General features: G+C 45.9%; 1 protein-coding gene across 1 annotated transcript in view; it reads right to left on the reverse strand.

Moving 5' to 3' along the window:
- LOC132571753 (zinc finger protein 91-like) overlaps window positions 1–24,341 on the reverse strand; it is an 86,865-nt gene extending 62,524 nt beyond the window's left edge. The window contains exons 1-7 of the mRNA XM_060238547.1: window positions 24,214–24,341; window positions 19,144–19,305; window positions 18,764–18,878; window positions 15,541–15,617; window positions 15,172–15,298; window positions 10,855–10,977; window positions 9,450–10,598 (exon numbers count right to left, since the gene is read on the reverse strand). Coding sequence (XP_060094530.1) covers window positions 9,450–10,598; window positions 10,855–10,977; window positions 15,172–15,298; window positions 15,541–15,617; window positions 18,764–18,878; window positions 19,144–19,305; window positions 24,214–24,231 — 1,771 coding nt within the window. The 5' untranslated portion in view covers window positions 24,232–24,341. The remainder of the gene's footprint in view (window positions 1–9,449; window positions 10,599–10,854; window positions 10,978–15,171; window positions 15,299–15,540; window positions 15,618–18,763; window positions 18,879–19,143; window positions 19,306–24,213) is intronic.
- Between the last annotated feature and the right edge of the window lie 1,765 nt (window positions 24,342–26,106).

The raw sequence follows: 26,106 nt of genomic DNA on the forward strand, positions 1-26,106 counted from the left end.
ACGTTGTTCCCATCTCCATTTCCTGTCCCCTCAAATTCACCTTTCCCAGAATGTCCAGGAATTTGTCATCTGCCAGATTCCACCACTTGCAACCCTAGGACAACCGTGTGGGAGAGAATCATCCCGGCCTTATGGCACTAGTCCACTATAGGGTTGACACTCCCCAGGTGGGGGCAGGGGATTCCTTGGTTTGGAGGCCCTCCCCTCGCTTCAGGGTCATCAGAAAATGTGGGGGGGGGGGAGGGAACTGTCTGCTGGGCACTCTATTATTCCCTATGGAAACTGATTCCCATAGGGCAGGGGTGGCTAACAGTAGCTCTCCAGATGTTTTTTGCCTACAACCCCCATCAGCCCCAGACAGCATGTTTTTAGAGGTAGAGTCACTAAATTTGCAGCATAGCATCCAATGCCTCTCCTCAAAATACCCTCCACGTTTCAAAAGGATTGGACCAGGGGGCCCAATTCTGTGAGCCCCCAAAGAAGGTGCCCCTATCTTTCATTATTTCCAGGGAAAGGAAGGCATTTAAAAGGACGTTCAGTTCCTTTAAACACGATGGCCAGAACTCCCTTTGGAGTTCAATTATGCTCGTCACAACCTTGCTTCTGGATCCACCCCCAAATTCTTCTGGATCAACCCCCAAATTCTTTTGGCTCCACCCTCAAAGTCTCCTGGCTCCACCCCAAAGTCTCCCCAGGTATTTCTTGAATTGGACTTGACAACCCTAGACTACTATCAGGCAAGATTTAAAAAGGGGGGGGCACAAGTGATCTAGCCAAATTTACCTATGCAGTTGCAAATTATTTATAAAATCAGGGCTTTTTTAGCAGGAACGCAGTTCCGGCTGGCTTGGTGTTAGGGGATGTGGCTTAATATGCAAATGAGTTCCTACTCTGCAAAACCATGGTGTGTGGCCTAATATGTCAATGAATAAAATTATTCGACGTATGGCTTGTAGGCTGAAAAGTTACATGGAAAAGGAAAGAAAGGATCCCAACCTCCCGCCTGCGATCTCAAAGCTTCTCCCCCAATAACTCACATGGAAGGAAACCTTCCTGCAATCTGGGTGCTGCTGTTTCTCGGAAGCCCTTCCCGTTCTCCTTCCACATTCAAAAGCAACACTTCCCCCCCCCCCGCTTCCCCGGAAAAGCGCCTTTCCGACCCCCGCCCCCCCCCCGCTCGGCCTCTCCAGCAAACAACTCTGTGGGTTTAACCCTTTCAGCGCTGCAAAGGAAAGAAAAAATGTGTCGTCCCCTCTCCCTCTTCAACCAGATTGCCCAATGCAGGTCAGCGAGGGTGCCGGATGCCAGCCTCCCGGTGGGACCTGGGGATCTCCCAGAAATATAGCTCATTTCCAGACCTCAGAGATCAATTCCCCTTAGGGTTGCCAAGTCCAATTCAAGAAATCTCTGGGGACTTTGGGGGTGGAGCCAGGAGCAAGGTTGTGACAAGCACAACTGAACTCCAAAGGAAGTTCTGGCCATCACATTGAAAGGGACTGCACACCTTTTAAATGCCTTCGTTCCATAGGAAATAATGAAGGATGGGGGCACCTTCTTTGGGGGCTCTTAGAAATGGACCCCCTAGTTCAATCCTTTTGAAACTTGGAAGGTATTTTGAGGAGAGGCACTAGATGCTATGCTGCAAATGTGGTGCCTCTACCTAAAAAAAGCCCCCCTGGGGATCAATTCTCCATTATTCCCTATGGGAATCAGTCTTCCTAGGGAATAATGGAGTGCCCAGCAGACATTTCCCTCCCCTCCCTCCCCGCACTGTCTGATGATGATGGTCCCATTCTGAATAAAACATTTGGGAAACAGATTTAAAAGTCAACAGGTTCGTTGGGTGGGACTAAATATTGAAGCCTCCTGTGTCTACCATTTAAAGGGTGAAATTATCATTGCCAAATTTAGAAAAGAGGACTACTTGGGAGACTTTTGATTCTGAAACTTGAAGTCATTTCCTGTTTGAATGAATTCTCTTTGACTGTTTTTGAAGACTCAGAGGAATGTGCAAAATATCAGCTTAAGGACTTTGTCTGTATAAATGGTCATATGAATAGGATTGGTACCCTGTTGCATTGAATTGCTGTATAACATTGTAATTTATATATGTACTAGGAGTAAGGCCCGTTGTGACAAAAAAATTACAACGTGCTCTAGAAGGAGGCTCTGGGTGAGTCAGTGCCTACCCACCCAAGTGAAGGCACTGACTCCCCACACACACCTCGAGGGAAGCTGATCTCTGCCATCTAGAGAGGAACTGTAAATCTGAGTGATCTCCAGTGGTTCCCAGGAGGAAATGGCATTGTACCTGTCTGAGGTCCTATCCCCCCTCAAACCCCACCCTCTCTAGGCCCCAACCTTTAAATCTCCAGAAATTTCCTAACCTAGAGTTATCTGCCCCGTCTGACTTCAGGTTTCCATTCCCTTCCCCCTTACTGCAGCTTCTCCATAGGAAAAATGGCAATCTTTCTTCACAGTGGGGGGGAGGACCAAGCAGTTTACATCATTCTCCTCTCCTCCATGTGATCTGAACAACCCTGTGAGGTAAGTTAGGCTGGATGTCTGTGACTGGTCCAAAATCATCCAGTTAGCTTCCACAGCCAAAACTTTGATCTGACAGATCCCACTCTGAAGTTCTAACTCCTGTGCCACAATGGCTATCATGGGGTGGCTGCTGTTGAACAGTAGCAAGCAGTCAGGCATAGGGTAGCTAACACCCTGGTGGAACCATCCCTCAATCTGCCCCTCTGACTTCAGGTTTCCATCACCTTCCCCTTCCCTGCAGCTTCTACAAAGGAAAAAGAGTCTTTCTTCACAGTGTGGGGGAGACCAAAGCAGTTTACAACATTCTCCTCTCCCTTCTTTGATCTGAATAACAACTCTGGGAGGCAAGTTTGTCTGGAAGTCTGTGAGTCCAAAATTACCCAGAGCTTCCACAGCAAGAACTTGTGTCTGGCAGACCCCACTCTGATGCCCTAAGTCGTATGCCCTCCTCAAACTCCACCACAGAATCTCCAGGAATTTCCCACCAACCTGGATAGCAGTAGTAATTTTGAATGATCTCCAGCCCTCACCTGGAGATTGGCAACACTGGTTCTACAGGAGGAAAGACCTGTTTCTCAGAGGCCTGTATTGATACCTTAGGAATTTCCCTGCAGCCTGGAAAGGCAGCACTAAAGGCCTCTGGGCAACTGCCCCCACCAGCCTTGCTGTCTTTCCACCCACCCAAGTGAAGGCATTCACTCTCCCCCCCCACCTAAAGGGAGCTGATCTCTGCCATCCATCTGGATAGCAGTTGTAATTCTGAGAGATATCCAGCCTTCACCTGGAGATTGGCAACACTGGTTCACCAAGAGGAAAGGCCTCTTTCTCAGAGGCCTATATTGATACCTTAGGAATTTCCCTGCAACCTGGAAAGGTAGCACTAAAGGCCACTGGGCAAGAGCCTCCCCAGCCATGCTGTCTTCCCACCCACCCAAGTGAAGGCATTAATCCCCCCCACACACACACACCTCAGAGGGAGGTGATCTCTGCCATCTAGAATTTCCTAACCTGGAGCTGGCAACCCAACAGCCTCTACATGGGAAACGGGCAGTCTTTCTTCACAGTGGTGGTGGGGAGGAGGAACCAAACACCTGGAGACTGGCAACAGGGGTTCCCTGGGAGGAAATGGCTGGTAGCATCAGGCAGCTGACACTGTGAAGAAAGCCATAGTAAGCCTTCCTTTTCCTCCCTTTGAAGTGGCCCCTCCCTGCTGTGAACAAACATTCCTTGTCAGTTGAAGAGATGTTAAGTGCTACTGTTTGTGTGGATTAAAGGGAGGAAGGTAGACAAACAGAATGAAATAAAAAATACTGAAAACAGAGAAAGAATGAGAGAAAGAAGGGGAAGGTAGAAAAAAGAGAGGGAGAAAGGAGTGAAAGAAAAATGAGGAGGAAGACAGACAGAGCCCTGAGGAGAGGCAGCACTGATCAGCAAGCTCACAGGAGAACGTCTCAGCATAGAACTGTCTCACTCAAAGGTCAGTGGCCTTCTGATGGGGTTCTTGCCTGACATGCCCGGTGGTGGGCGAGTGACAGAGAAGCTACCCAATGGTAGTGGGAAGTGGTGACAGAGCGTCAGCCAATAGCTGGTGCAGTACATTCCCAGCGATTCCAGCAAATCAGGATGCAGGGATTTGCCAATATGACTTGGATTTTATGACTAAAGGATGAGAACACTAGTATAAGAATGTGATTATATACAACACAAATTCATTTATTGAGATAAGATATCGTAGGACATTAGTAATTGATGGGTGCGACCGCTTTGGCTTTTCCTGTATTTGTTCCATATAGCATTATCTTCCAAGTTTTGTTGTTTAATCCTGATCAACAGCACTCAGTGTGGTGTATCGGTTAGAGCTTCAGAGTATGGCTGTCTCAGAGACCCAGGTTCAAGTTCCCATCTTGCAGTACAATTTATTTATTATGTATTTTATTTATTTTTATTTTTGTAGGCTTATATTCCACCCTTTCCTGTAGGCAAGCTCAGGGCGGATCCCAATATAAATTAAGTATCAATTAAAAACCTTCAGATTAAAAACCAGAAATAGCGCAATAAAATTAATAAACCAGGAAACAATAAAACAGAATACATCATAGCGGGCAAGGGCACATTCTACAGATTAAAAACAGCTATCGACCCAAGAATGGAATAATGATAATTAAAATTATCAAGCAGATGAAATCGCAGATGGAACAGGATGCCCCGGTGGAATAGCTCCGTCTTGCAGGCCCTACAGAATGGTAACAAATCGGGTAGGGCCTGGATCTCCATGGGGAGCTGATTCCACCAGGCCGGGGCCGAAAAAGCCCTGGCCCTGGTCGAGGCAAGTTGGATGTCCGTCAGGCCAGGGATGGTTAGAAGGTGTACAATTCTGGTCACTGCACTACAAAAAAGATATTACAGCACTGGGGAAAGTGCAGGAAAGGGCAACTAGAATGATTCAAGAGTTAGAACGCTTTCCCTATGAAGAAAGGTTAAAACGCTTGGGGCTCTTTAGCTTGGAGAAATGTCAACTGAGGGGTAACACGATAGAGGTTTACAAGTTTGTACATGGGATAAAGAAGGTAGAGAAAGAAGTCCTTTTCTCCCTTTCCCACAATACTAGAACTCGTGGACATGCAATGAAATTGCTGAGCAGTCGGGTTAGAACTGATAAAAGGAAATACTTCTTCACCCAAAGGGTGATTAACGAATTCACTACCACAGGAGGTGGTGGTGACTGCCAGCATAGCCAGCTTCAAGAGGGGATTGGATAAACATATGGAGCAGAGGTCCATCACTGGCTATTAGCCACAGTGTATTGTTGGAACTAGTCGTCTGGGGCAGTGATGCTCTGTATTCTTGGTGCTTGGGGGGGCACAGTGGGAGGCCTTCTAGTGTCCTGGCCCCACTGATGGACCTCCTGATGTCACCTGGTTTTTTGACCACTGCGTGACACAGTATTGGACAGGATGGGCCATTGGCCTGATCCAGCATGGCTTCTCTTGTGTTCTTATGTAAGGTGTTGCGTGGCAGATCACAACAATCTCCAGGGTCTATATGGGGAGAAGCGGTCCTGCAGGTATGTCGGTCCCAGGCCACGTAAGGCTTTGAATGTCAATTCCAAAACCTTGAAGCTTTGGACCAGTCACATACTTTCAGCTTATCCTACCACACAGAGTTGTTGTGAAGCTAAACAAAGAAGCGCAGGAAAAAATGTGTGTTACTTTGCTCCCCACAAAGGAGAAAGGCAAGTTACAACTGAAATTAATAAAGAACAAATATAGCTGAAGATGGGGAGCAGATAAAAGACAGGTTGGTGAATGGCTGAGAAGCAGAAGATGAAGCAAGGAAAGGTGAGGAAATATGCAGGTTGCTGAGACAAGGAAAAGAGGAAAGAGTGCTGGAGGAGGGGGAAGAGAGGTGGCCCTCCAAGACCTTGAGGGCTCTCTACCATGCAGGTTGACTTGGCCCAGTGGCCAGCATCACACAACTGGGCCATAGTTGTCCAAGGTAGAGGATTTTCAGGGTGGGGGAGTGGGAAAGCTAAAGACAGAGGGGCAGATAAACATAGGTTGGCTGTTGGTTAGGAAGGGGAGAAGGAAGCATAAAAAGAGGAGGTGTTACGGAGTCTTTCAGGAAAGGGAAATAAGAAATAGAGGAGGGACAAATGTGATACATCCCACAATTCCTTGAAGATTCCCAGTAGTAAATAAATACAGATGGGAGTCCTGAGATTTCTGTACCTATCAAGCATATATCTTCGAAGATGCCTCCCCCACAAAGATTTTATTCGTACAACTATCTTCCAAGGTTTGCGAGTCTGAAAGTGTGACTGGCTAAAGGACATCCAAGGACTTTCCAGGCCTATTGTGGATTTGAACGCAGAGCCACCAAACCATACGCTAGCACTCTGGCTCTTGCACTTAACTGAACCACATTATGAATATATCACATGAAGGTGTGGTAGGATATCCCTCCCCTGTGGATTTGAACTCAGAGCCACCAAACCATAACCTAGCTCTATGGCTCTTGAACTTAACTGACCCACATCATGAATATGTCCCATGAAGGGCTTTAAGATCAGCTGGTAGTCCCTGGCCCAAAAGAGGTCAGCGTGGCCTCTACGAAGGCCAGGGTCTTCTCAACTATGGCCCTGACCAGGTGGAATGAGCTCCACATAGAGATCAGGGCCCTGCGGGACTTACTACAGTTCCACAGGGCCTGAAAGATGGAGCTCTTTTGCCAGGCTTTTAGCTAAGACTGCGGACACTTGATAGATCGGCCCCCACCAGCCACAGTTAGACCAGATATGTCCTTTAACTGCTCATGAACAATGTAAATTGAACTGAGTTAGATCTACAATATCGATGAACAGACTAAGGAGCGATCACCTTCTTATCGTTCTATATTGTTATGCACGTTGAGTCTGTATAGAATGGGTGGGATATAAATATGATGTAAATATAAATAAATATTTATTACTGAGAAATTTTAATGGTTTTTTTGTTGTTCGGTTGCACAGTCGAGTCTGATTTTTTGCGACCCCATGGACAAAGTCACACCAGGCCCTCCTGTCTTCTACCATCCTCCAATTTTTTATGGTTTTTAACGTTTTACTGATATATTGTATTTTATTCTGTTATAACCCACCCTGAGCCTGGGAACAAACTGGGTTAGGTTCACTTATGGGGATTAGTCTTGGCCCAAAGTATGAATCTCAAGTGTCCAGAAGAGGATTTCTTATTTAGAACTTTATATACCATTGAAAGAAGACATGCCACACTAAACTTTGACACATTTAATGAAGCCCAACTCATTTAAAAAAAACACACAAAGCACAGAAACCACAAAGTCTGATTTACCTGATACAAATAATATATTTAATTAGCTGAGACTTTTCCTCATCTCAGTTTGATTCTACGGTTACCAACTGCCTGGAGGGAAAAGGTGTGCTATCCCTTTAACAGAGGCATTATGGGATGCTCTTTATCTCTTCGGATACCCATTTCTGTACCTATTAAGCACATCTCTTCGAAGACACCTCCCCCACAAAAGATTTAATCCTGACAACTATCTTGCAAGGTCTGCGAGTCTGAAAGTGTGACTGGCTGAAGGACATCCAGAGACCTTCCAGGCCTACTGTGGATTCGAACGCAGATCCACCAAACCATAAGCCAACACTCTGGCTCTTGCACTTAACTGACCCACATTATGAATATATCACATGAAGGTGTGGCAGGATATCCCTCCCCTTTCAGGCCTGTTAGCAACCCTAACGCAGATATCTCTCTCAAAAGGGAGATGGAAACAGAATTTCTCAGTTTGCACCATAAAGGCATGATCTCAAAGGAGGAATTCAAGGGAGGGCTCTGAGGAAGTAGAGGTGGGGAGTAAGTCTTGGTCCAGAAGTTAGTCCAGGTCATTTCCAGCACATGGAAAAGGGAGGTAGTGATAGAGGTAATCAGAGCAGGAGGAGGGAATCTTACTTCTCCTCCTCATCTAGAGATGAGGTAAAGACAACTGAGATTGGGGAATTTGTGCCCCACAAGGCTCACCTGCCAACTCCCTGGATACTGATTCATTTCTACAATACTGGATGATGTGAGAAGGGGGGGAAGTTTTGACTCCTTAGAATTTACTGTGTTGTTGGACAAGCTCTTCTTTTCAACCCAAATAAATCCTATAGCCTAAACCCCTTGGGCTTCAAAGCGGTGACACCCAAAAGTTTATAGCAGGCTGAGGAGGGATTAGGGTTGAAAAATGCCTCTATACAACAACTGCTCACCAGATAAAAATACTTGTGAATTAAGAATGCTGGCTGGTCACGATATGTTTATATCAGGATCGGAGAGGTTGCAGATATATGTTATCCACAACTTGTCTACTTATTCATGGAATTGGAAAAGGAACTATGTTTGACAGTTTTGAAGAGACCAGAGTGAGATTGGAAGATAACCTGAAGTAGCGAGCTTCATAGAGGACAGAAACACTAAAAAGTCCCTCCTTTGTGTAATAAGTTCTCAGTCTTTCTGAACTTCTGACACCTGGGCGTTTGAAGAACATAATCAGAACTAGCTATAGGAACGTTTCACCCTTACACAGATTCTCAGAAGAACATGAAAGTAAGATTTGAGGCATAAGATTTCTGTGTAGATTCAAGCTTTTTACATCTTTTCAACGCTTTGTATGGTCTTTGGTAGTCATTTAGGTGTGAAATAGGAGAAAAGCTCTTTTTATGGGCTAAGCAGTTACATGGTTTTGCCTTGAAGTTAGATTCAGGTGGGTAGCCATGTTGATCTCAACTAGCAGTATAAACTTTGAGTCCAGTGGAACCTTTATGATCAACGAAGTTTAATTCAAGGCATAAGCTTTTGTGTGCAAGCACACTTCATCAGATAGTTGAAGAAGTGTGCTTGCACATGAAAGCTTATACCTTAATTAAACTATGTTGGTCTTAAAGGTGCCAATGGACTCAAACTTTGTACCTTTGTACAAGGTACAAACTTTGTACCTTGTGTGGGTTCCTTGATGGATTTCTCTCATGTGTCACCTCTCAGATGCCTTTGAAGAGTGTCATTCCACCTGAATCTCTTTCCACACACTGAGCAATCAAAAGGTTTGTCCCGTCTGGGTTTTCCAATGCTGTAGAAGATGGCCACTCCAAATTAATCTCTTTTCACAATCAGCATATCCAAAAGATTTCTCCCCTGTGTGGGTTCTTAGATGCCTTCGAAGAGCACTACTCCAACAGAATTTCTTTCCACATTCTGAGCACTGAAAAGGTTTTTCTCCTGTGTGAGTTCTCTGATGCTGTTGAAGATGGCCATTTCTACTGAATCTCTTTTTACACTCTGAACATTCGAATGGTTTCTCCCCTGTGTGAGTTATCTGATGACTCTGAAGACTGCCACTCCCACTGAATCTCTTTCCACAATCTGAGCATTCAAAAGGTTTCTCCCCTGTGTGAGTTCTCTGATGAAGTAAAAGACTACCATGCTGACCAAATCTCTTTCCGCACTCTGAGCATTCAAAAGGTTTCTCCCCTGTGTGGGTTCTCTGATGCTGTTGAAGAGTGCCACTCTGACGGAATCTCTTTCCACACTCTGAGCATTCAAAAGGTTTCTCACCTGTGTGGGTTCTTTGATGACTTTGAAGACTGCCACTCCCACTAAATCTCTTTCCACACTCTGAGCATTCAAAAGGTTTCTCCCCTGTGTGGGTTCTTTGGTGCTCCTGAAGACTGCCCATGCAACTGAGTCTCTTTCCACACTCTGAGCATTCAAAAGGTTTCTCCCTTGTGTGGGTTCTCTGATGCTGTTGTAGAATGCCACTCTGATTGAATCTTTTTCCACACTCTGAGCACTGAAATGGTTTCTCCCCTGTGTGAGTTCTCTGATGCTGTTGAAGACCCCAACTTCCACTGAATCTCTTTCCACACTCTGAGCATTCAAAAGGTTTCTCCCCCGTGTGAATTCTCTGATGGTACTGAAGAGTGCCACTCCGACTGAATCTCTTTCCACACTCTGAGCATTGAAATGGTTTCTCCCCTGTGTGAGTTCTCTGATGCTTTTGAAGACTGCCATTCTCGCTAAATTTCTTTCCACACTCCGTGCATTCAAAAGGTTTATCCCCTGTGTGAGTTCTCTGATGCTGTTGAAGATGGCCACTGCGACTGAATCTCTTTCCACACTCTGGGCATTCAAAAGGTTTCTCCCCTGTGTGTGTGCTCTGATGCTGCTGAAGTTTTCCCCTCTCACTGTATCTCCTTCTGCAATCTGGCCATTCGAAAAGTTTCTCGCTTCTGTGTACTCTTTGATGTAGACGGAGCTGTGATCTATTTCTGAAGTACTTTTCATATTGCATGGATTTACTTGCTTTTATTATTCTGTCCTTTGAAAAATACAAACTACACTCTCCGCGATCGCTCTTCTCAACCATCCATTCACCTTTCTTTTCCTCAAGTCTGTCTTGATTCCTTACGTTTTCTTTAAAGTCTTCATTTTTAACTTTATCTGGCATTGGCTGATGAAATTCTACACCCTCCTCATTCCTCTGATCATCCTTTGCTGTAATAAAGAAAGCGATCCTGTCAGCATCTGGGAGGGCTCGTAAGCTCCAAAGGCATCTATTTGACTACAGTAGGAAAGGACTGATGGCCCTTTGGCCTTGTCTGGCTTGGCTGATTTTAACCACCCGTCCACCATTCCCCAGAATATCTAGTATTTAAAGATAACCTCGCCTCCTCAAAAAGGAGTTTCTGAGACTCCAGATTTTAAACCCCCATAAGACCTCTCTCTCTTGTAAACCATTATGGATACTCACTCTCAGCCAGTTCATCTGGGAAGGAAATATGGTTTTGGGATCCTCTTGAGAAACTCTTTAGCCTTTGTTCAGATGTGAGGTTGTTCCCCGTCCCCACCAAAGTCTCTCTTATACTTCTGGCTTCTTTCAGAGGGAGAAGAAAGAGAGAGAAAGAGAAGGAAAGTGATCATTCTTATATGGGGAAGAAAAGAAATTTAAGAGTAAATTTTTTTTTTAAAGGATGGCACCATGGTCACGTAGAAGGTGAATGGATCTGTGAGGCAAAGCACCCTAGTTCCCCCAAGGGTTAACGTGATTATTAGGTGGCCTTTTCCTAATTGCAGGGGTTCGTGATTAGAATTTCTCAACAACTGACAACTTTATCTTTTTCAAGGCCAGGCTCTAGAATGTGGTAATATGTTAGCTGTGAGAACCTGTATTAAGCTGTGTAGCCTGGAAGGGAGAGGAATATGAGGGTGCTGACAGCCCCCAGAAAGTTCCCTCAAGGATGAAGATTGATTGGGTCACTAGGACCATCTGTCCCTAGAGAGGTAAAAAGTATAAAACAGGTACAGACCAGAGGGAAGCCATGCCATGCTAGTACACCTTGATATTTTTTGGCTTCATCACAATGAATAATTTTACACAGAGAGAAGGAAGAGGAGAAGAGAAGGAGAAGACGAAGAAGAAGATGATGATGATTATATTGGATTTATATCCCACCCTCCACTCTGAATCTCAGAGTGGCCCACAATCTCCTTTATCTTCCTCCTTCACAACAGACACTCTGTGAGGTGGGTGGGGCTGAGAGAAGCTGCCCTTTCAAAAACAACTCTGAGAGAGTTATGGCTGACCCAAGGTCATTCCAGCAGCTGCAAGTAGAGGAGTGGGGAATCAAACCCAGTTCTCCCAGATAAAAATCTGCACAGTTCAACACTACACCAAACTGGCTCTAGCTATACTATAGTTGGAATAATTATGTTGCAACAAGAGAGGCCATCTAATACCAAGTTGTACATGTATTAGATCCAACAATTAGGTTTTCTTGTTTTTCTGCTGTTGAGCTGCAGAAAGTGTGCTGTTTAGTGATGTCTTATTTTAAAATCCTTAACAAACCTTTATATATATATTTTAAAAGAGTTCTGCTTCACTTGTGTGTACTCTCCTTGTGGGTGCATTCTAAAGGCTGGCAGCAGAGAAATGAGGTTTTGGCCCCTTCCAGAGGACCTCTCATCCCCTTTGTCTCAGGCCAGGACACCTTTTCTGGCTTGAGTGATGGCTACAGCATTGGCCTCAGTAGCCCCTGGGAAAGTATGCACACCTGAACACAGGAAGCTGCCTCATACTGAATCAGACCCATGGTGCATTGCAGTCAGTCTTGTCTACTCAATCTGGAAGGAACTCTCCAGGATCTTAGGCAGAAGCTGGGACCCTCTGGATGCTAAGCAGATGCTCTGCCACTGAGCCACAGCCCCTCCCCAAGTGGCAGGAAGGCCTCAAGATGGTGTACTGAGTGCTGAGCAGTCGAGAGCCAGTTTGGTGTAGTGCAGTGTTTCCCAAAGTGGGCCATATTGCCCCCTGGGGGGGGCACTGGAATGATCCAGGGGGGCAGTAGTAGCCTTGGGTGAAATTGGGGGACGGTGAATAAAAATAAGGGGGCAGTGGAAGCATAAAGGGATAAGAGGAGAGGAAAGGAGAGAAGAAGGTGGGAGGTGTCAAAACATCATGTTTCTGGGAGGGGTCCAGAATTTCTAATTTAGAGAAATGTTCCAATTAACAAAAATAGAGGGTTCCTTTTTGTCCGCTACTTAGTGCGATTTCATCCAATTAGACTAGTAATGAGGACTAGAACTCTTTCCAATTAAAATATAAGAAGGATGCAGTTTATTTACAAGACAGACAAACAAAGACAGAAACAAAAAACCTTATTAGTCTATCCTAGCCAATACTTGCTATAGCTAGCAGCTTCTCAAGGTTGCTTGCAGTTTCTCTCTCAGCAATACAGTTCAAGTCAGGACAGTGGAAGCACTGAGGCAATTACACAAACTTCTCTGAAGAGCTTCAACCTGTAGCTTGCTCCTCACAAGGTTTTCTGCAGAGTGTCAAGCTTCTTACAGTCCTCTGGTTACCAGGTGGTTGCTTCTGTTGATTTCAGCCAACCACAATGCCCCAGACACAGAGACCGATTTCCCACTCATCTTATGAGGCTCTCAAACTCCTCAGCGGGGCTTCCCTCTGATTTCACACTATTTGCCCCAGAGCTGCAGCTGGCGTCTGCTTTTTCGTGCCACAAACTGGGTTTTAGAGGTTTCTGTTTGCAGCGCGAAAAAGCCGAAGCTAGCTGCAGCCCCAGGGCAGGTAGTGTGAAATCAGAGGAGCTTGGGAGTGGCGTAAGATGAGTGGGAAATCAGTCAGAGTGTCTTCTCAGGGTTGCCACTAAAATTTTATTTTTCATTTCCCTGACTTTCCCTGACCAACATTTGTCAATTTCCCTGACCACCATTCAAATATAACCACAAGTTAAAAAATGAATAGGTTGTGTTGCATTAATGCAAGACTTAATGAAACGTTCTACTCTACAACTACACAACTCTCAACTGCAAAAATATTTGTCAAAGTAAGAGATTTAATATCAGCTTCTTTCAACATTAACTGCAGCAACATCTGTTTTGCAACTGCACCAAAAATTACACCAAGATGCAAACTTCAACTCAAGTAAACTCTGAATGCTAACAAGTAAAAACTTTCCAAAGCTGGGAAAGTTTCACTTTCACTTTCTGGAACCAGATGAGCAGATCAGCAAGAAAGGAGGTGGAGTTTCTGCAATCTAGAGAAGCAGACAACCCTCATTTGCAACCTTTATCCATGGGAGAAGTCAGGAAAAAGGGTGAGAGAGCTGGTACTCTGTAAACTTCAGCCGGAACAATCACATTCGCAAAATTTACTTTGCATGGTGCAGAGTAGAAAGTGCTAGTTGTTTGTGAAACCCAACAGTGGCAAAACTCATTTGCAACTCTGTGCTGGATTTAGCAGGAGATAAAATGTCCATTCCATACACAAGCATGACCCAAAAACATGCTTATTTTTATATGTAAATTAAATGCAGTACTAGCAGGTAGGGATGAAAACAGATGTTTAAAGTTTGTATATTGCTAAACGTTTCAACTAGCCTTGCTTTGCCAATGCTACAGGCAGACCTTGGAAATCATGCAGGGACAGAGCTTAACAAACACATTAGGCTGGTTGCTGGGGGTGGAGCTGAGAAAAAGGTGAAACTGGGGAAGGGCATCATTAAGTTTTACTTGTATTCTGCTACTTCTCTATTCCAGTTGGCCTAAGAACAGATCATGCTCTTGCAGCAGCAGGTCAAAAATCCACTACTTGAATATATTTTAACCACAATTTCCCCGACCAATTTCCATTTCCCTGATTTCCAGAAAGTGGCAACCCTGCTTCTGCAGGGCCAGCACATGGGAGTATGTGGGTAAGTGACCGCCTAGAGTGCCACCCTTCCAGGGGGCTGCTGGGCACCCCCTTACTCCCCCTTCCCCTGTGGCACGATTGCGCCAGCCAGCAGGCAAGCTAGGAGAGCTCCAGGCAGTGCTGCCACGCTGCTGCTTTCCTACGCAGGGCAAACATTGCCTGCGCTTGCTTCTTTTACCGCTGCCTGCTGCTTTTAGGTTGAAAGCGGCTGGGCGGTGGCACCTTCCCATTGCGTTAGTTGGAGCTGACAAGGGGAGGGTGGATAATAATTATAAAGAAATTTCAAAAATTCTCTGTGTATGGGAATGTTACTATGGTTGATTTTATAAAATAATTTTAGAATTTCAAGCTTCAAAGTGTCTTCTTTACAACATCTTTGTTTAATCTGTGTGCAAATATGTCATTGCATCTTTTAGTCCACTTCCTGAAGGTAGATTTCCAAGGGGGCGCTGTGTAACTTTTTTTCTGAAAAGGGGGCATTAGGCCAAATAAGTTTGGGAACCTCTGGTGTAGTGGTTAAGCATGCGGGCTCTTATCTGGAAGAACCGGGTTTGATTCCCCACTCCTCCACTTGCTCCTGCTGGAATGGCCTTGGATCAGCCACTGCTCTCACAGGAGTTGTCCTTGAAAGGGCAGCTGCTGTGAGAGCTCTCTCAGCCCCACCTACCTCACAGGTTGTCTATTGTAGGGTGGGGGAAGGTAAAGGAGATTGTGACCACTCTGAGATTCAGAGTATAGGGCGGGATATAAATCCAATATCATCATCGTCTTCCTCTTCATCTTCTCAATATTTTGATTCATGACTCATCTCAATGGCAGCAATTCTCACCTTAGGTACCTATGAAAGATCCTTACCCAGAAAGGCCACATTCCTATAGTTCTCCAGCATGACTTTCCTGTACAGAGTTCTTTGTCTGGGATCCAGCAGGGCCCACTCTGCCTCAGTGAAATCAACGGACACCTCCTCAAAGGAAAAGAGACGCTGAAAGAAAAAGCAGATCCTCACATCAGAGATCATGGTAGGCAGAGAGTGGACACTGGAAGGGAGTAGTCTGGGAAGGTACAGGGTGTAAGGGAATAAATGGGTAAGGGAATAAATGGGATGGGTAAAGGGAATGGCGTTCAGAAGATCTCTTGCCCAGATGCCTTATAGAAACTGCAGGAGCAAAAGCCCCCCTGAGAAAGGAGGGGGGACCCAGGCTATACCCTACTCATCTCTCCTACCTTGACTGGAGGTGCAGCAGCCATTTCCATATCACTGAAAAGATGATGGCTCAACAGCATCTCTCCATTGCCTGTTACTGAGACAGAGGAAAGAAGGGTATTTGCTTGTTTGTTCGCTGCTTCATGCACTGTTGTGAAATCTCACCCTGTGTACACTCAAGAAGTTTTTAAACACTTTTTACTACATTCTGGGAGAGGCAGAGGAAAAGCAGTGTTACCCAAACTGGCAGTCTCCTAATTAGTGGGGAAAATCAGATTTAATGGAGACACAGCAAAAGGCTGGTAACTGGGTTCTCCAACAATGTTTACAGGGATATTTTCCCTTATTGAAATAAGAATAATTGAGTAAAACACACACACAATCGTACACTGAAAAGCACATAAGCTAAGAACATAAGAGAAGCCATGTTGGATCAGGCCAATGGCCCATCCAGTCCAACACTCTGTGTCACACAGTGGCAAACAATTTTTATATATACACACACACTGTGGCTAATAGCCACTGATGGACCTCTGCTCCATATTTTTATCTAAACCCCTCTTGAAGGTGGCTATGCTTGTGGCCGCCACCACCTCCTGTGGCAGTGAATTCCACATGTTAATCACCCTTTGGGTGAAGAAGTACTTCCTTTTATCCGTTTTAACCTGTCTGCTCAGCAATTTCATCGAATGCGCACGAGTTCTTGTATTGTGAGAAGGGGAGAAAAGTACTCCTTTCTCTACTTTCTCCATACCATGCATTATCTTGTAAACCTCTATCATGTCACCCTGCAGTCGATGTTTCTCCAAGCTAAAGAGTCCCAAGCGTTTCAACCTTTCTTCATAGGGAAAGTGTTCCAGCCCTTTAATCATTCTAGTTGCCCTTTTCTGGACTTTCTCCAATGTTATAATATCCTTTTTGAGGTGCGGCGACCAGAACTGCACACAGTACTAACTAAGCTAACTAAGAGGAAGTCAGGGAAGAGCAAGGAGAAAGTGATTTTGGAAAGGTGATAGTGACCAGTCTAGCAGAGCGAGGTCCATGGAGGCAGCTGCAAAATAGGAGGCGTTTTACAGAGAAGAGAAGGCCCACACACAAGCAGGGGTGTACCTATGGGTCCTAGAATACATGCTCACTGCCATGAGTACTGTGCTACAGTTATAGGGAAAATGTTCCCTGACATGTTTGTCCCAAAACCAATAATGTGATGATTATTCCAGAGATGAAGCAATGATTTAGGAGAGGCTAGATGAGTTTACTTGAACTAGACTATAGACATTGTTTCTTGATGACCTTGTGAATAACGGATGGAAAAATCTACCAGGTTTTCTAAATAGGGTAATTTGTTACATAATTAGGGGAAATGGTCATGGGGAAATGAGGCGCAGGGTTTGATGAGATCAGTCCAAGGGGAGGCATTGGGAGCCCTCATTATTCTTTAATGATGCATCCCTCCATGGTGTGGTCATTAGCACCATGATCTACTGATCAAAATCCTTTCCCAGGCTCTTCCCTGGCTGGGACCCACTTTTTGTTATATTTTAGGCCAGGCAATGCCCTGCACATATGATTTTGGGGTGACATTAAAGAGGGGTGGTTATCTTAAGAATACTGTGTACAATTCTGGTCACCACACCTTGAAAAAGGTATTACAGCATTGGAAAAAGTGCAGAAAAGGGCAGCTAGAATGATTAAAAGATTGCAACACTTTCCCTATGAGGAAAGGTTAAAGCGCTTGAGGCTCTTCAGCTTGAAGAAACGTCAACTGAGGGGGTAACATGACAGAGGCTTACAAGATTATGCATGGGATAAAGAAAGTAGAGAAAGAACTTTTCTCCCTTTCTCACACTTGTGGACATTCAATGAAATTGCTGAGCAGTCGGGTTAGAATGGATAAAAGGAAGTGCTTCTTCATCCTAAGGGTAATTAACACATGGAATTGACTGCCACAGGAGATGGTGGCAGCTACAAGCATAGACAGCTTCAAGAGAGGATTGGATAAACATGGAGCAGAGGTCCATCAGTGGCTATTGTATTAATGAAACACTCTGTCTGGGGCAGTGATGCTCTGTATTCTTGGTGCTTGTGGGGGGGGCAACAGTGGGAGGGCTTCTAGTGTCCTGGCCCCACTGATGGATCTCCTGATGGCACTTTTTGTTTTGCCACTGTGTGACACAGAGCGTTGGAATGAATGGGCCATTGGCCAGATCCAAGATGACTTCTCTTACGTTCTTATGTTCTCTCTAAGCGCTAAACTGCCTATCTATGGGAGGAGAGGTCTGACTGCTCACAGCACCAGGTTCCTTTGAGCCTCAGGGATTATAAATCCTGCCAGCATATTTCAGACTTCTGTGATCTGTGTTGGTTTGAGGGAAAGGGAAACGGGGTTTTTTTGGAAATAGTGTTCCATGACACATCACATTCAGCCTAGATGTGACTTCAGCACATCTGGAGACTTGAGGGTCATATGAATGAGTTTTCAGTGTCTCTTGGCATGTTAACTTCACAACTGGATTCCCAACCAGATTCAATATCAACATGACACCACATCTGCCCAAGACCCATCCGAGAGTCCACAGCCTGGCATTCCTATTCCCCACATCAGCCTACCAGATGCCCCTATTTGGCGTAGTGGTTAAGTGCACGGACTCTTATCCGGGAGAACCAGGTTTGATTCCCTGCTCCTCCACTTGTAGCTGCTGGAATGGCCTTGGGTTAGCCATAGCTCTGGCAGAGCTGTCCCTGAAAGGGCAGCATAAAGGAAAGCCCTCTCAGCCTCACCCACCTCACAGGGTGTCTGTTGTGGGATTTTGAGCCACTCTGAGATTTTGAGTGGAGGGTGGGATATAAATCCAATATCTTCTATAAGAAACCAATTTTTTCCATGATTATAGGCCCCTAGGAACTAGTTTTTAGAGCTCTGCTACCCCAGAACGTCGAGGCTCCCTTTATTCACCTGGTTGAATAACTCACCCCAGGTTTGTCTACCTTTTCTCTTTTGAGCCACCTAGAGTTCCTCTTATGGAAGGAAGTTGAGATACGAATATTTTAATTAATCGGAGGAATTGCTTTCAAATAATGTGTCTGACTCCCTTCGACAGACATCACACTTAGTGGACATCGAGTGCCACAAATTAGCTCTGTGTTGTGTGAACAGGTATGCGATTATTTTCCTGACCTGAACTCTCTACCCATCAGCCTCACAGAGTGCACCAAACACATCCAGGAAGAGAGACACCTTACCACAGGAAGGGGCATTTGGGGAATGCTCCCGAGCCTGCCCACTCAGCCCTTGCCCCAAGGAAGCTTCTTCCGCCTCAGGGAATGTTGCTTCTTTCTTCAGGGATGGTAGCCACATCTGAAACAGCAGCGAGGGAGAGGGAATGGAAAAGAGGCCAAGGAATGGATCCTGCCCCACTCCCAGACTCCGCCCCCTTCCAGCAGCAGACCTGGAAAGTTATCTGGAGGGATAGGAAATTCTCCAGAAGAAGAGGCTGCTGAAGGAGGCCATGAAATCTCCCATTTGGATGATTAACTTTTGGACAGATGTCTGGCAGGGAACCCTTAGGATAAAGCCAGATATCGTTGTTTGAATTGGACATATCTGGAGGGAATCCCTTCACCTGCACTGCCTGCCTCTTCTCCTCTGCCTGACCCAGGAGGAAACCTTCGGCCAGGGCCACCGCCTGGGAACTGGTCTCCGGCCCACATCCTCTGACCCAGCTCTGCATTTCTGACTGTGCAACGATGTCTTTCGTCACTAGGTTATGAAGACAGGCTTCTTTCTGTGGGGGAAGGAGAGACACAGATAGTCAGATGGGAAGTAAAATAGAACGGAGGTATACCACTGAACATCCAAACCTTCATAGGCTCAGGAGAAACGAGAGAATTACCAGGGTGGATCAGAACAAAAGGGCATCTTGTGGTTTTTAGACCAGGTTTAAGATCATTATTCTGAACATACATATATATATATATATCTGAACATAGGAAGCTGCCTTCTACTGAATCAGACCCTCAGTCCATCAAAGTCAGTACTGTCTTCTCAGACTGGCAGCGGCTCTCCAGGGTCTCAAGCTGAGGTTTTTCACGCCTATTTGCCTGGACCCTTTTTAGTTGGAGATGCCAGAGATTGAACCAGGGACCTTCTGCTTACCAAGCAGATGCTCTACCAGTGAGCCACCGTCCCTCTCCTTAAATTACAAAATTCTAAATTACAAAACCAGGCCATTCTAGATTGGCTTCCATGATTCTTTGGGAAACCCTTTCAGGGTTCCGTTTTTTAGCTGTGTGCCTTAAATAACAGTGATTTATTTTTCTGAACACATTCCTCCACACACACACTCAATCAAATTATCTGCTACCTATGTTAAATACTTGCCTTTGAATCTTAATTTCTTCAACCAACAACAGTTATAGGGCTGTACTTACTGTTCCCCCCAACCTCAATATTTAGATTGCCTACAAAGCTATTACATCTGCTACAGCTGGGGTGACCAAACTTGCTTAATGTAAGAGCCACAAAGAATAAACGTCAGATATTTGAGAGACACAAGACATGAATGTCAGCCATTTCAGGGCAGGCAGGCAGGAAAATCAATGGGGAGGAGTGTCAAGCATGCTATTTCTAAATACGCTTAGTAAACAGGCCAGAGATAAAGCAGAGCCTCACTTTTGTTTTCTCCCCTTTCTTCTTCCCCCGTCCCTTCTATCCTTTCCAATGGATGCATAATAAATCCATCTGGACTCAGGATGTTTAGCGTAACCTTGCATTAACGGTGTAGAATGCCTCTCCCCCAGATTCACACAGCCAGGTCTTATCAGCTCTCAGAGAATGTGTGAGAAAGGGAGATGCTTTTGTTAGCTAACATTCCTTAGCCATAAAAGAGATACTAGTGAGTAGCCTTTGAACCCGCAACTTAATTTACATCTTTATGTTATTCTTTTGAAGTTATCTGTAACCCAGCCTTTTGAAGTTTGCCTATAAGATACTATTCAATACTTTGTACGCCATTACTTCCAAGGAGTCCGTCCTTGGAGCAAGCTATGGAGTTTTACAATAAAACAACTTTTGATTAAAGAACAAAAGCTTGATTATTGTGAAATATCAATGCTTGACAAGGAGAGAGGTGGAAAGAAAGCAACTTCAAATGCAGTTTTCATTGGGGTGATTTAAGGAGATTGTTTTCTCCAAGCTGACTCACAGGGTGTTGGGGGCTTTGAGAGCCACACAACATGTGTGAAAGAGTCACAAGTGGCTCCTGAGCCACAGTTTGGCCACCTCTGTGCTAGAGCTTCAGCTAGTTCATATAGGCATTTTATAAGGGGGTTATTTGACATTTTATTTTGTATGTTTTAGACAGTAATTTGTAAGCCAACTTGAGTCATGAAGACTCTCTCTCTCTATATATATATATATATATAAACATATGAAGCCTTTAGAGCCGAGTGCAGAGCAGCTAAGGAATGCATTGACCCCAGTTAAAGTATTTTCTCTGTGGCTCTGTGAAGCAGTTTTTGTGGAGAGATCAGGCTGATGAAGGATTGAAACCATGATATTACCTAGGAGTATGGTCCCATTTTCTCTCCAGTGGAAGTTTTGGATTTCTTTGTGGCAGCACGGAAGGTAAGAGGACATAAATTTCACACAAGAGCAGAGGTCACAGACTCTAAGTCGCAGAGTCTTGTGAGCAAAAATTCTACTTTATGAGCGACTGGCATTAAAGTTGTGAGCTACTGCATTAATTAGTGTGCTCCGTTTTTCCTGAGCTAAAACAAAAACATTGGAGCTGGAAGCTAAAAATTTGTGAGCTAGCTCATGCTAACTCAGCTTAGAGGGAACACTGGTCACAGCCCTACAGACGTGAATAGATGGACTTTTTTACTTTCAGACTCTTTCCGTGATTGCGTTTGTTTCCAGCTGCTGTTCTGGGAGCATAACCGTATATTTATATGTGGTTTCAGTAATATATGTATCTGTTCACAAAGAGTGTGAGTGTGCTTTTCCTGCGCCCTGGAGAGTCAGTTTGGTGTAGTGGTTAAGTGTGAGGACTCTTATCTGGGAGAATCGGGTTTGATTCCCCACTCCTCCACTTGCACCTACTAGCACGGCCTTGGGTCAGCCATAGCTCTGGCAGAGGTTGTCCTTAAAAGGGCAGCTGCTGTGAGAGCCCTCTCCAGCCCCACCCACCTCACAAGGTGTCTGTTATGGGGGAGGAAGGGAAAGGAGATTGTAGGCTGCTCTGAGCCTCTGTCCTTGAAAGGGCAGCTGCTGTGAGAGCCCTCTCCAGCCCCACCCACCTCACAGGGTGTCTGTTGTGAGGGAGGAAGGTAAAGGAGATTGTGAGCCGCTCTGAGACTCTTCGGAGTAGAGGGCGGGATATAAATCCAATATAATCATCATCATCATCATCATCATCATCATCATCATCTTCTTCTTCTTCTTCTTCTTCTTCTTCTTCTTCTTCTTCTTCTATTTATTCTCTTGCAATCTGGTTTTATGTCTAGACTATTCTTAGTCATTTAGCTGTTTATAATAATTTTAACTTGTTTTAATTGTTGGATGGCACGATACCTTGATGTAAACTGTCCTGAGCCTGCATGCCGGGAGGGTGGGCAATAAATCAAATCAAATGAAGGAATGAATGTGGGGGGGAAGCAAAGCAGAATGAATGGCAAGCAGAATGAATAAGTTTCTGCCAGAAAAGCAAGAAAAACGGATGCCAGCAGTTCACCACCGAGCTTCTGGAAAGGTGCTTGTCCCTTCTAAATATCCCTTTACACATTTTAAATAAAATAAATAGAATTATTATTACTCACACGCCACCCTTCCACTTTAAAAAACAGCACTCAGGGTGGCTCACAAATAATGTAAAATGATCTAAACTAAACAACAGGTATTTTTAACATTATAAAACAATGTTGAAAACCAGGGCATGAAGGGACTGTTCCAAGATTTTAAAAATAAGTCTTCAGCTGGCATCTGAATGCTAACAGTGAAGGGCATATGCAAAACTCTAGGGGGAGCAGGGTTCCCAACTCTGGTTTGGGAAACTTCTGGAAATTTGGGGATGAAGTCTGGGGAGGGGGGAATTGGGAAGGGGGCGATCTCAGCAGGATATATTGGCACAGAGTCCACCTTCCGAAGCAGCCGTTTTCTCCAGGGGGATTGATCTCTGTGATCTGGAGATGAGCTACAATTCCAGGAGATCTCCAGACTCCACCTGGAGGCTCAGCTATTGAAGAACATAAGAGAAGCCATGTTGGATCAGGCCAATAGCCCCTCCAGTCTAACACTCTGTGTCACAAAGTGGCCAAAATACCCAGGTGCCATCAGGAGGTTCATCAATGGGGCCAGGAAGAAGAAGATGACGACGACATTGGATTTATATTCCGCCCTCCACTCAGAGTGGCTCACAATCTCTTTTATCTTCCTTCCCCACAACAGACATCCTGTGAGGTGGGTGGGAATGAGAGGGCTCTCACAGCAGCTGCCCTTTCAAGGACAAAGGCTCAGAGCGGCCTACAATCTCCTTTACCTTCCTCCCCCATAACAGACACCCTGTGAGGTGGGTGGGGCTGGAGAGAGTTCTCACAGCAGCTGCCCTTTCAAGAACAACTCCTGCCAGAGCTATGGCTGACCCAAGGCCATTCCAGCAGGTGCAAGTGGAGAAGTGAGGAATCAAACCCGGTTCTCCCAGATAAGAGCATGCACTTAACCACTACACCAAACTGTATCTGACATTAGAAGCCCTCCCACTGTTCCCTCCCTCCTCCCCCCCCCCTGCACCATGAATACAGAGCATTACTTGCTCCAGAACCAGGAGTAGGGAACGTTGGCTTTCCAGATGTTTTTTGCTACAACTCCCATTAGCCCCAGCCAGCATGGCCAATGGCTGGGGCTGATGGGAGTTGTAGGCAAAAAAACATCTGGAGAGACAACGTTCCCTACCCCTGCCCCAGACAGAGAGTTCCAGCAATTACATCAGCTCATACCTGGATGTCACCAACGGGAATTGGATCAGAACAAGACAGAAGTGCATTGAATGGGGATTTAAAAGACCTGATGGGGAATAACCACGGGGAGGGACGGTGGCTCAGTGGTAGAGCATCTGCTTGGTAAGCAGAAGGTCCCAGGTTCAATCCCCAGCATGTCCAACTAAAAAGGGTCCAGGCAAATAGGCGTGAAAAACCTCAGCTTGAAACCCTGGAGAGCCGCTGCCAGTCTGAGTAGACAATACTAACTTTGATGGACCGAGGAGCTGATTCAGTAGAAGGCAGCTTCATAAGTTCACCGGCCTGCTACTTTTTAAGCAAACCCCCTTCTCCCAATTTCAGCTGCCGACGAGAATCCCTGGAGCTCCGGCTTGCACCCCCATTAAACCCTGCTATGTCCCCCTTTCCACCCTGGGCCTATTTATTCTGCATTCCCGAACAGGTGTCCATAAAATAAATCTCCCAGCGGGGTTATGCAGGCGAGTCTCGGGTCGGGGGCTTCTCTTGCTCTCATTCAAGAGCTGCGAGGTGGGGTGGGGGGGAGGAAAGAGGCCCCCTGTGTTCTGCAAGGGTGCATGCAAGGGGGGATTCTTGCATTGGGTCTGAATAGGCACAACCCTTGCATCTGGCACTGCAAACCCCACCCCGCCCTCCCATAACCATCCCCTTCTGCACACCCGGAGCTCTTTGCAACTCACCAGTTCCCTCCCAGCCATTGAAACAAAAGCCGAGTTTGTCCTGGGGAAGGGAAGAGCAGGAAACCGCCTCTAAGAGCAAAGACCCCCGCCCTTCTCCGCTTCCAGTGCCCCCCCCCCCCACAGTGCCTATCTAGGATATTGGACTCTGTCACTTTAACCCTTGAAAATCATTTCCTAGCGGTCTAACCTGCCGCCTCTGCGCGTTCTGTGGCCTCGGGTATTTCTCCACCACCGCCAAATGCTATTATCTGGGAGAACCGGGTTTGATTCCCCACGCCTCCACTTGCACCCGCTAGCATGGCCTTGGGTCAGCCATAGCTGTGGTAGAAGTTGTCCTTGAACGGGCAGCTGCTGTGAGAGCCCTTTCAGCCCCACCCTTGTATGAAATGGCCCAGCGCCCTTAAGCAAAGGGAGGGAGGGAGGCCTGGAAGCCTCCAAGGTTTGGGTTGCCAATCCCCAGGTGGGGGCAGGGGATCCCCCGGTTTGGAGGCCCGCTGCCCGCACCCCGCTTCAGGGTTATTAGAAACCGGGAGCGGGGGTGGGGGGGGGGAGAGAGAATCATAGAATCATGGAGTTGGAAGGAACCTCCAGGGTCATCTAGTCCAACCCCCTGCACCATGCAGCAGGAAACGATGTCTGCTGGGCCCGCCATTATTTCCAATGAAGACCGATTCTCATAGGATATAATGGAGAATTGTTTCATGGGTATCTGGGGCTCTGGGGGGGGGGAGTGGCTGTTTTTTGAGATAGAGGCACCATATTTTCAGCATAGCATCCAGTGCCTCTCTCCAAATCACCCTCCAAGTTTCAAAAAGATTTGCTCTTGGAGGATTGGCTACATCAGGGGTGTGTGGCCTAATAAGCAAAGGAGTTCCTGTTAAGCCCTGCATTTAGTACAGTTCAACTCTGGCACACACACAAAAGTTCTCTCAAATGCCAGTTTGGTGTAGTGGTTAAGTGTATGGACTCTTACCTGGGAGAACCGGGGTGGTTCCCCACTCCTTCACTTGCAGCTGCTGGAATGGCCTTGGGTTAGCCATAGCTCTCGTAGGAGTTGTCCTTGAAAGGGCAGCTGCTGTAAGAGCCCTCTCAGCCCCACCCACCTGACAGGGTGTCTGTCGTGGGGGAGGAAGATATAGGAGATTTTCAGCTGCTCTGAGTCTCTGATTTAGGGAGTAAGGCGGGGTATAAATTCGCAAGTCTTCTTCTGGATTGTTTGTGGAAAGCCAGGAGAGTGGGAGCCTTTCTGCCTTCCTCAGGCAGGCCATTCGTTAAGGTGGGGGCCACAACAAAGAAGGCATGTGTATGGGCAGTTGTTTTTGTTCAATTGAATGCTGGCATCTGCAGATCTCACTCAGATGAGCAAAGCTGTCGTGGCGGCACAAAGTGGGAGAGGCGGTCTTGCAAATATGAGGCTCCAAGTCTACAAAGGGCTTTGTATCTACTGGCCTATACTTTAAACTGTCCAGTAACTGACAAGCAGCCAGAAGAGTGTCTGTAGAAACAAAGTAATATTCATGCTCCATTGTTATTATTATTTCTGCCGTTAAGTCAGGGTTTTGTAGCAGGAACTCCTTTGCATAGTAGGCCACACACCCCTGATGTAGCCAATCCTCCAAGAGCTTACAGTAGGCCCTGTAGTAAGAGCCCTGTAAGCTCCAGGAGGATTGGCTACATCAGAAGTGTATGGCCTAATATGCAAGAGTTCCTGCTACAAAAAAAAGCTCTGTTAAGTCAAGAACATCAGAAGAGCCCTGCTGGATCAGACCAGTGGTCCACCTAGTCCAGCATCCAGTCTCACACAGTAGGCAACATAAGAACATAAGAGAAGCCATGTTGGATCAGGCCAGCGGCCCATCAAGTCCAACACTCTGTGTCACACAGTGGCAAAAA

Source organism: Heteronotia binoei, chromosome 5 (assembly GCF_032191835.1).
Source record: "Heteronotia binoei isolate CCM8104 ecotype False Entrance Well chromosome 5, APGP_CSIRO_Hbin_v1, whole genome shotgun sequence".
In the NCBI taxonomy this organism is placed as follows: Eukaryota; Metazoa; Chordata; class Lepidosauria; order Squamata; family Gekkonidae; genus Heteronotia; species Heteronotia binoei.